Below are 8935 nucleotides of genomic sequence, written 5' to 3'. Positions count from 1 at the left end.
TTTATATCAAATTATACAATTTTATTTTATAAATAATTTTATAATCTATAATTTTATAATATTTTAATTTATTATTTATTTTAAATATTTAATGTTTTAGTTTTTATGTTAAAGCTATTTATTTATTTTAACTAATTTAAAATGAAATATTTTATCTTTATAATAATATTTAGACTTTTAAATTTAAGATTAATTATTTATTTCAATTTTGATTGATTTGATTTGATTGTTTTTGTTAAAACTATTTATTTTAATTAAAAATATATTTCATCTTTTTAGTAATTGTTTTATTTTGATTATTTTTAGTATTGTTTAATTTATTTAAATTATTTATTTTAATTTATTTCAAATATTAAATTTTTTTACTAAGTGTTTTATTTCGATTGTATGTATTATTGTCTTATTTCTTTTTTGTATTAAATTTGATAAAAAATAAAACACTTGAAATGAAATATTTTATTTGTTGACCTGCGTGTCCAGTGAACATTACGATTAAGAAGCAAAATATTTCTTCTTTTGTGTTTTATTTTGATTAGGTTTACATAATCTTAATACATTTTTCAAATAAAATATTTCATATTTTTTTAGTGAGCGTTTATTTTGATTGTTTTTGTTAAAAGCATTTCTTTATTGATTTTCATTTTTGATTTATGTAAAATAAAATATTGAGTCTTTTGTTTTTGTTTTTAGATTATAAATGTATTTTATTCTGAATTTATTTAAAATAAAATATTACAATCGGTATTGTTTTACTGTTTTTGGTTGTTTTTTAAAATTATTTTTTTTATATCAAATACAAATGTTCCGCTTTTTAGTTAGTACTTGATTTTGACTGCTTTTATTTTCAAATGATTGCTTTTAGCTTTTATTTTAATTTAATCTTTTTAGTAAGTGTTTTATTTTAAATGTTGTTTATTTAAAAAAATATTTACTTTATTTCAAATTAAATGTTTCATCTTTTGAAGAAACTTTTATTTAAATTTTAATTTAATCTTTTTAGTAAGTGTTTTATTTTAAATGTTGTTTATTTAAAAAAAATATTTACTTTATTTCAAATTAAATGTTTCATCTTTTGAAGAAACTTTTATTTAAATAGTTTTTATTATTATTAATTAATTTTAATTGTACTTTGACATCTTTTTTAGTAAGTGTTTTACATTTAATGAAGTTTAATTTTTATTAAACATTTATATATCATTGAAAAATTGCTAAATAATGTATTTGTATGGAACATTTTATTTTTTTTTTTAAATCAAAGCAAACGATTTAAATCCAAAATGATTTAGTCTTCATTTTCTGCAGGCCGGGATCCCCGGGAGCAGCCGGAGGTTCAGGTTCTTGATCAAGAGTACAGTAGTGATAGATCTCAACCATCACTCATGACCTTTGAATTCAAATCTGTGTATGTGTGTAAAAATGTGTTGTTCGGCTGTTTTAGTGTCTTACTCAGCAGACGTCCGGAGTCGTTGTCCTTGTCCATTTTCCAGTCAGTGTAAACGAGTTCACCATCCTGATGCAAGCACAGTATGCAAAAATGCATTTATTAATAGACTAATCGTCAAAATCAATGACATTACAAGCAGCTTATGTGCGTTAGAAGAATATGGCTCATGCATTGGGATAGTAGAGCTGGAATCTGTTTTATGGAACATGTTCTGACCGTTCTGTCAGTGAAATGCACAGATGTTTGTCTCACCTCCGTCCCCACGTACAGCTTGGTGCTGATGTTCTCCAGAGGTTTCTGCTGTTTGGCCGACGGCACCCGGAGCTGCGCGAACCCACAGCCTTCCTCACGATCCGCGTTCTGTGGAGGTCTGTCTCCTGAAGAGAAGACGGATACGAGGAGAAACTCGAACCAGGATCCAAATCAACACTCGGAATCAGTTTTTGGAGTCACACAGTAATGCATAATGTCTTCTAATGCAGCTGTTCCCAGCTACATTTTTATTTGTGGCCCCCTTGAGATTTCAAGGTAATACTTCTGTAATTTAACAAAACATTTGCATGTTCACGATTCTTTGATGTCGGTTAATGTCACATGACGTGCAGGAAATAAAACACTGAATTTTTAAATAAAAACAAAATATTTTATTTAGTTTTATGTATTAAATATTAAATATTTCATTAATATTTTGGTTATTTATTTATTTTATTCTTTATTTATTTTAAATATTGTGATTGTTTTCATTTTACATTTTTATGATGATTAAGGTTTTTTTCCCCCAGAACTCTGTGTTTGCTGTGTATACTGTATATATATATTTTTATTATTATTTAGTCATTTAGCAGATGCTTTTATCCAAAGTGACGTACAAATGAGGACAATAGAAGCAATCAAAATCAACAAAAGAGCAATGATATACAAGTGCTATAAACAAGTCTCAGCTTAACGCAGTACACATAGCAAGGTTTTTTTTAATTATATAATAAATAAAAAGAAAACAGATAGAATAGAAAAAGCATAGAGCAAGCTAGTGTTAGAGGCCTTTTTTGCTTTTCGTTAATTGTGTAATAAATAAAAGAAAACAAATAGAATACGAAAAGAATAGAGAGTGAATAGAGAGCAAGTGTTAGTTTTTTTTTAAAGAAAACAAGCAGTTAGTAAATGAATAGAGTGCAAGTCTAAAAAAATTCTTTTTTTTAAAGAATAGAATTAGAATAGAGTGCTAGAGTTAGAGGGTCAAATAAAAAAAAAAGAAACTCTTCATCAGCTGGACCTCATGGTCTCTGTGAAACGGCGCTGTAGAGTCAGTGTTTGTAGAGCAGTGCTGTGATAGTGAATGTTATTTCAGAGCTCTGCTTATTTAACAGAGAGGCATCATGCTGACTGCATTATCATCACTGCACGGCCACAGTTAACCTTGTGTTTAATAGGTCTCACCAAGCCAAATACATGTGTATCTTTCAGTGCTGGTGTCTCACCTGTAGGACAGTCCACTGTATTGTCCCTCAAGCTGAACTTCAGAGGACTGTATTCACCGCTAGAGCCAATCTTTGGTAAGGAGACCTGCGGTAAATGGAATCCAGTCACGGTTTACGTGGCCCATAATTTACCCAAGGTTAACAATTATTCCTGGGTAATCCTATTCATAAACTTACATTACACACTGTACATTCCTAAACCCTGGGTAAACGTTCTTATTTGCATATTTGCGGTGTCAGTGTCATTGATTGGACAAACGCAGCACGCAACCTGTTTATAGAAGCTTGATTCCGTTACAGAATTTTAAAAAAATGAAAAAGGTAACTGCGACTTTTTTCTCACAATTGCGAGTTTATATCTCAAAATGCTGAATTCTTAGAATTCTAAGTGTACATTTTCTATTTCTCAATTCTACGTCTACATCTCGCAATTTTGATTTTTTTTTCCCAGAATTCCACATTTAAATCTTGAAATTTGGACTTTTTTCTAAGTTTACATCTCGCACTTCTGACTTTTTTCTCAGAATACCAAGTTTACATCTCGCACTTCTGACTTTTGTCTCAGAATTCTAAGTTTACATCTCGCACTTCTGACTTTTCTTTCGGTATTCTATTTTTACATCTTGCAATTAAAAATTTTTTTTTTTTTACCAGAATTCAAAATTTACATCTCACAATTTTTTTATTTTTTCTCAGAATACCAAGTTTACATCTCGCACTTCTGACTTTTCTTTCGGTATTCTATTTTAACATCTTGCAATTTCGATATTTTTTCCCAGAATTCATAATTTACATCTTGAAATATGGACTTTTGTCTCAGAATTCTAAGTTTACATCTCGCACTTCTGACTTTTGTCTCAGAATTCTAAGTTTACATCTCGCACTTCTGACTTTTGTCTCAGAATTCTAAGTTTACATCTCGCACTTCTGACTTTTGTCTCAGAATTCTAAGTTTACATCTCGCACTTCTGACTTTTGTCTCAGAATTCTAAGTTTACATCTCGCACTTCTGACTTTTCTTTCGGTATTCTATTTTAACATGCAATTTTGACATTTTTTTTTTTTTACCAGAATTCTAAGTTTACATCTCGCAGTTCTGACTTATTCTCAGAATTCTGACGTTTACGGTTGCTAAGCGTCTAGACGTAATGTTTTAATGCCACATTAGTTGTGTCTCATTTAGAAGGCTGCGCCCTCCGGAGGTCGAAGTCTGCATATGTCATCGAGGCTGTCTCATTTCACCGAATGCGACCTTCGAATACGACCTTCTTTCACAGGAATTCAGAGGATGCATGAGGTGTATCCTTTGCTGCTACAGATAACCCACAATTCTTTGCGTCGCCGTAAACAACCTTCGTTAATTTGAAAAATGCTGGCGCCGGCAGGTGTGGTTTACAACTTACCTTAAATCAATAAACTTTGTTCTTAATATCCTCTTCCTTTTTTCTCTAACAGATGTCTGCTGTACGTACGCTGCAGCTCCTCAAACATTGAACAAAATAAAACAAGTAAAAGCATTTTTTTTTCAAACTAATTTCCAAATTTAGAAATAAATTTCCTTCATTTAAGTAGTGTGAGAGCACAACTATGCTCTAAAAGTGTTGGCATAACAACGTGATACTTCCTGTTTCCTTTTCCGCCCGTCCTACGAAGGCCGTCTCGTTTAACTCTAGGTTGAGGACGCTTCGTTTAATTCCAGGTTGAGGACACTTCGTATACGCATCCTACAGAGGATGCAACCTCCGGAGGGCGCAGTCTTCTAAATGAGACACAGCTATTGTTTCATGTTGTACAAGTTTGCCGCTGTATAAGTTTGTGAAACGTATGATTTCCCAGGTTTAAAATGCATTGTTTAGAACTACGCTAACCCAGGTTTAGCGCAGTGTGAAAAGCCCTAGAGATTTATATGTCTTAAAACCATGTTTGTATGCACCACATACACGGATAAAGGGTTTCCAGGTTAGGTTGAGGTGTTTGAACGTGTTGGGAATGCCATGAGGGTTTTCCAGAGGCTTTTCCTCCGATTTCTGTTTCACGTCCGTGAGGGACTGAGACACAACACGAGGAGGCCGAAGGTCCCAGAATAACACACAGCTAAAATATATATATATATATACACACACACACAGTGAGGAGAGAGTTTGATACTAAACTAGAACATTAACATGAATGTGTGCATATAGTGTAGATATCAGCAGATACCAGTCAGGAGCGCATGTCACCAGCTGAACAGAAATACCACTTGGATTTTCCACTGGGATCCCTAATTTGGACAACTGAGAGAAAAAATTATTAAGATGAATATTTCAGTGTGTACATGGCCAGTTCAATTAAATGTTAAACTCTTAAAGGTACAGTAACATTTTTTTTTCTTCATATTTTAAGAAAGGACAGTTAACCTCTTGTGTACCTCAAATGTTTCTGACAGCCACTGAATGTCTGTGATCGGGGCTTTGTGTCCGTTCTCTATCCCAGATACAGCACAGTACCGCACCACTGAAGTCACACTGTTTTTGTCCTGAATAACAGGAATAATAATTAGTGAAATTTAGAGTAAAAATTGGCAGCTGTGGTTGGCAGAACTTATTTTTACAGTTTAATATTACATTTAGATTTTACAGTAAAAAAATAATAGTTCATAAGATGAAATATGGTAATATAACAAATAATTTACCTTTATAATATAAAAAAGGGAGGTGGGGGGGGATCCGTGAAATTTACAGTAAAAAGTTGGCAGCTGTGGTTGCCAGAACTTTACCATGATCTGTATGTTTTACAGGTTTAAATTTACAAAATTTTAATTTACAGGAGAAAAAAAATTGCATCCAAAATAAAAGGTTTTGTTTGCATAATATATGTGTGTGTTACAGTAAAAAGTAGCCAGAATTTACAATTAAATTTACAGAACTTAAATCTACAGTAAAAAACATATTTAAATAACTGAAATATGCTAATATACCAAATATTTTATCTGACAACCATCTTTAAAAAATTCACTTTATATTATGATATTACTTCATTTTCACTTCCAAAAACTGTACACTTAACAAAAATTACATGAAATTTCCCATTAGATATTAAAGAGCAAGGGAACTTACTCTAACCAATGAACAGATTTTTACTGTAGCATTTAAAAAAAATTTTTTTTTTACCATTAAAACGGCAATATTTTTTACAGTGTATCTGAATAAGCAAAAACCATAACCCAGGATTGTTTTTACATAAAGCTAATAATAATGACTAGAAACTAACACAATCTTCATTTATATATAATTTTTACATTTGAGGATGTCATGAAAGACAGGTTTTGTCACGTTTAGCTCACATATGGACACAATATGGCAGTACACACAAAGTAAACAGTCGTAAACACACACAGCAGGTTTAATGTTCTGTGATTGTGTAAGTGTGTTTGTATAAGGTATCATTTAAGCGTCACTTAATTAAATGACCTCTAAATAGATCATCAGGAGTCACATGACTGGTTGTGGACAGCCACTAGTTTAAACACACAACAGCTGTGTGTGTGTAACTCACTAGTTTGCTTGAAATGTTTTTGCTGCCGCTGCGTGTGTCCTGCAGTCTCTCCACATGTGCGGAGATATCCCATAATACTACCTGTAAACACAAAACCAGCTAATGAATATGCTGCATGTCATGAGTTAAAAGTATTACAATATGTTACCATGTCACAGATGATGCACATAGATACTTGTATTGAACATTAATATAACCAGAACATAATGTGTTTGCTATGTTTTAGGCCTTTGTGGAGAAGTGCTTCCAGATTGTAAGCGGTTGAAAGCCATTTAAAGGGAAAAAAAATAAGTAACATTTCTGCTGAGAGTGCATTGTAAGGCAAAGTAAGTTTATTTATACAGCACATTTTATACACAATGGTAAATCAAAGTGCAAAAAAAACACTACAGACAAAACTATTGTTTTTTCATGCACTGGGCTCGTTTGCTTCAATAACATGTTGTCTTTTAGACTAGAGGAAAGAAAACCTCCATACTATACATTTAAGTGTTTATTTCATAGCAGTTGATCTATTTGCATCTGTAGATGCCCATTACAATACATTTTTTAAAAGTTTTGTTCTCCACTTCAGCAGCACTTATATACACCAAACTTAACAGTTTTATTCCTCTCTATATTCTGAAGGTTTTTACTGAAGGGTTTCTTCATATATCATTGATTTATATAACATTTTATTCCTAAAAACATGGAGAAAATGTCTTTTTTCTGTCTGTTGACAGTATTTTTTTAATTTATGGAGTGATAAAAAGAGAAATCCAAAATCCCCTCTATAAAAACCTTTAACTCTAATGTGTGACCCTGGACCACAAAACCAGTCATAAGGGTAAATTTTTTTTAAATTGATATTTATACATAATCTAAAAGCTAAATAAATAAGCTTTCATTGATGTATGGTTTGTTAGGATAGGACAATAATTGGCCGAGATACAACTATTTGAAAATCTGGAATCTGAGGGTGCAAAACAATCTAAAATCTAAAGTTCTTAGCAATGCATATTACTAATCAAAAATTAAGTTTTGATATATTTACGGTAGGAAACTTACAAAATATCTTCATGGAACATGATCTTTACTTAATATACTAATGATTTTTTGCATAAAAGGAAAATCTATCATTTTGACCCATACAATGTATTGTTGGATATTGCTACAAATATACCCCAGCGACTTCAGACTGCTTTTGTGTCACATATGTCAACAAAATCAAATAAGAATTTTGAATCTGACTTTATCCGATGTTCATATCTATTTTATGGAATTGTACACAAATAACTGCATATTTAAATAGAAAATGCCTCTTTTTGCAGATTTAAGAAAACTTGTTTTTCAGAGAATTATATAAAACAATTATCTTAATGTACTGTGATTAATCAACTGGGGTAGTATGGTAATATCTATTAGTTAACATTTTTCACCCTATAGTGTCTTACCTTAAAAATAATCAAAACAGATGCACAAGAGGTAAAATTAACAATAAAAAGAAAAAAAATGAAAGGAAGAACAGTTTAAAGAAGAGACTGAGAAAGAAAAGATAATTTTTCTGATCTAATTGTGCACCTGGCCGTTCATGCAGCCGCCAGCGATGATATTTGGGTCGGACGGACAGAACTGGAAGCACAGAACATCATCAGGACATTCCAGCTGCAGCTGCAACGCAAACAATGGACAGACGGATTCAGGTCACAACAGCTTTCTGTTCATGTCATCAGATTACACCTTCTACACTCAATCTCACATCAGCTTCATGCTAAAATCATCTGCTGAAATACGAAAACTTCATTCAGGTGTGTTGGGTTTCTGCTTCTATTTAAAGGGATGCACAATAGAACGCTTTTATTTACACTGATCATATCATCTTCATCTAAAACTGCCTGTTTATACACTCAGAATGAACCTTTTTTATATTCATGCCACATACTGAATTAAAGACAACTTAATGAGGTCATGTGACCAGTGTTGCATATTACTATTTTGAAAGCAATATTTGTGTATTTTCTACTTATACAGTATACTGGTACTCTGGTATACTTAATATACAGTGGTGATTTTGATAATGATAATTATCATTACCTGGGGATTTATAGGGTCAGTGAAGTTCCAGAAGAGAATGTAGGACGGGTTTAAAAGGAGTTTAGTGGAGTTATCGATCCGTTCTTCAAGAGAAAGTCTCTCCGTCATGGACACAGCAATCACACCTGCCACACACACACACACAACACACATTTATTATGCAGAATAATGGTAAAAATGAAGTGCAAATTGATCAAATTTGATTACATTTGAACAAAATCCATACAAACACACAATCATTCAGGCATTTGACTAGTTTATATGTTGTTTTTGATTTTACAGTATTTAATTAATTTTTTTATTTTATTTTCACTCTGTATATTTTATTATTATTTATAATAATATTTATATTCATATAGATAGTATAGATATTTTATTTTATTTAACACAATGGCTATATTAT

At 31.6% G+C, this 8935-nt stretch overlaps 1 protein-coding gene across 1 annotated transcript in view; it reads right to left on the bottom strand.

Moving 5' to 3' along the window:
- The window catches only part of LOC107655742 (WD repeat-containing protein 63-like), a gene marked incomplete at its 5' end in the record, with an annotated part of 15758 nt that extends 7101 nt beyond the window's left edge, over positions 1 to 8657 (bottom strand). Inside the window, 9 exons of the mRNA XM_016443314.1 lie at positions 1447 to 1510; positions 1697 to 1821; positions 2923 to 3007; positions 4863 to 5016; positions 5125 to 5198; positions 5333 to 5440; positions 6460 to 6540; positions 8020 to 8109; positions 8533 to 8657. Coding sequence (XP_016298800.1) covers positions 1447 to 1510; positions 1697 to 1821; positions 2923 to 3007; positions 4863 to 5016; positions 5125 to 5198; positions 5333 to 5440; positions 6460 to 6540; positions 8020 to 8109; positions 8533 to 8657 — 906 coding nt within the window. The remainder of the gene's footprint in view (positions 1 to 1446; positions 1511 to 1696; positions 1822 to 2922; positions 3008 to 4862; positions 5017 to 5124; positions 5199 to 5332; positions 5441 to 6459; positions 6541 to 8019; positions 8110 to 8532) is intronic.
- Positions 8658 to 8935: the final 278 nt, after the last annotated feature.

The sequence above is a fragment of the Sinocyclocheilus anshuiensis genome, unplaced genomic scaffold, assembly GCF_001515605.1.
Source record: "Sinocyclocheilus anshuiensis isolate Anshui unplaced genomic scaffold, SAMN03320099.WGS_v1.1 scaffold1297, whole genome shotgun sequence".
Classification (NCBI taxonomy): domain Eukaryota; kingdom Metazoa; phylum Chordata; class Actinopteri; order Cypriniformes; family Cyprinidae; genus Sinocyclocheilus; species Sinocyclocheilus anshuiensis.
Note: the sequence above shows the minus strand (reverse complement) of the source record. Positions and strands in the feature narration are given on the sequence as shown.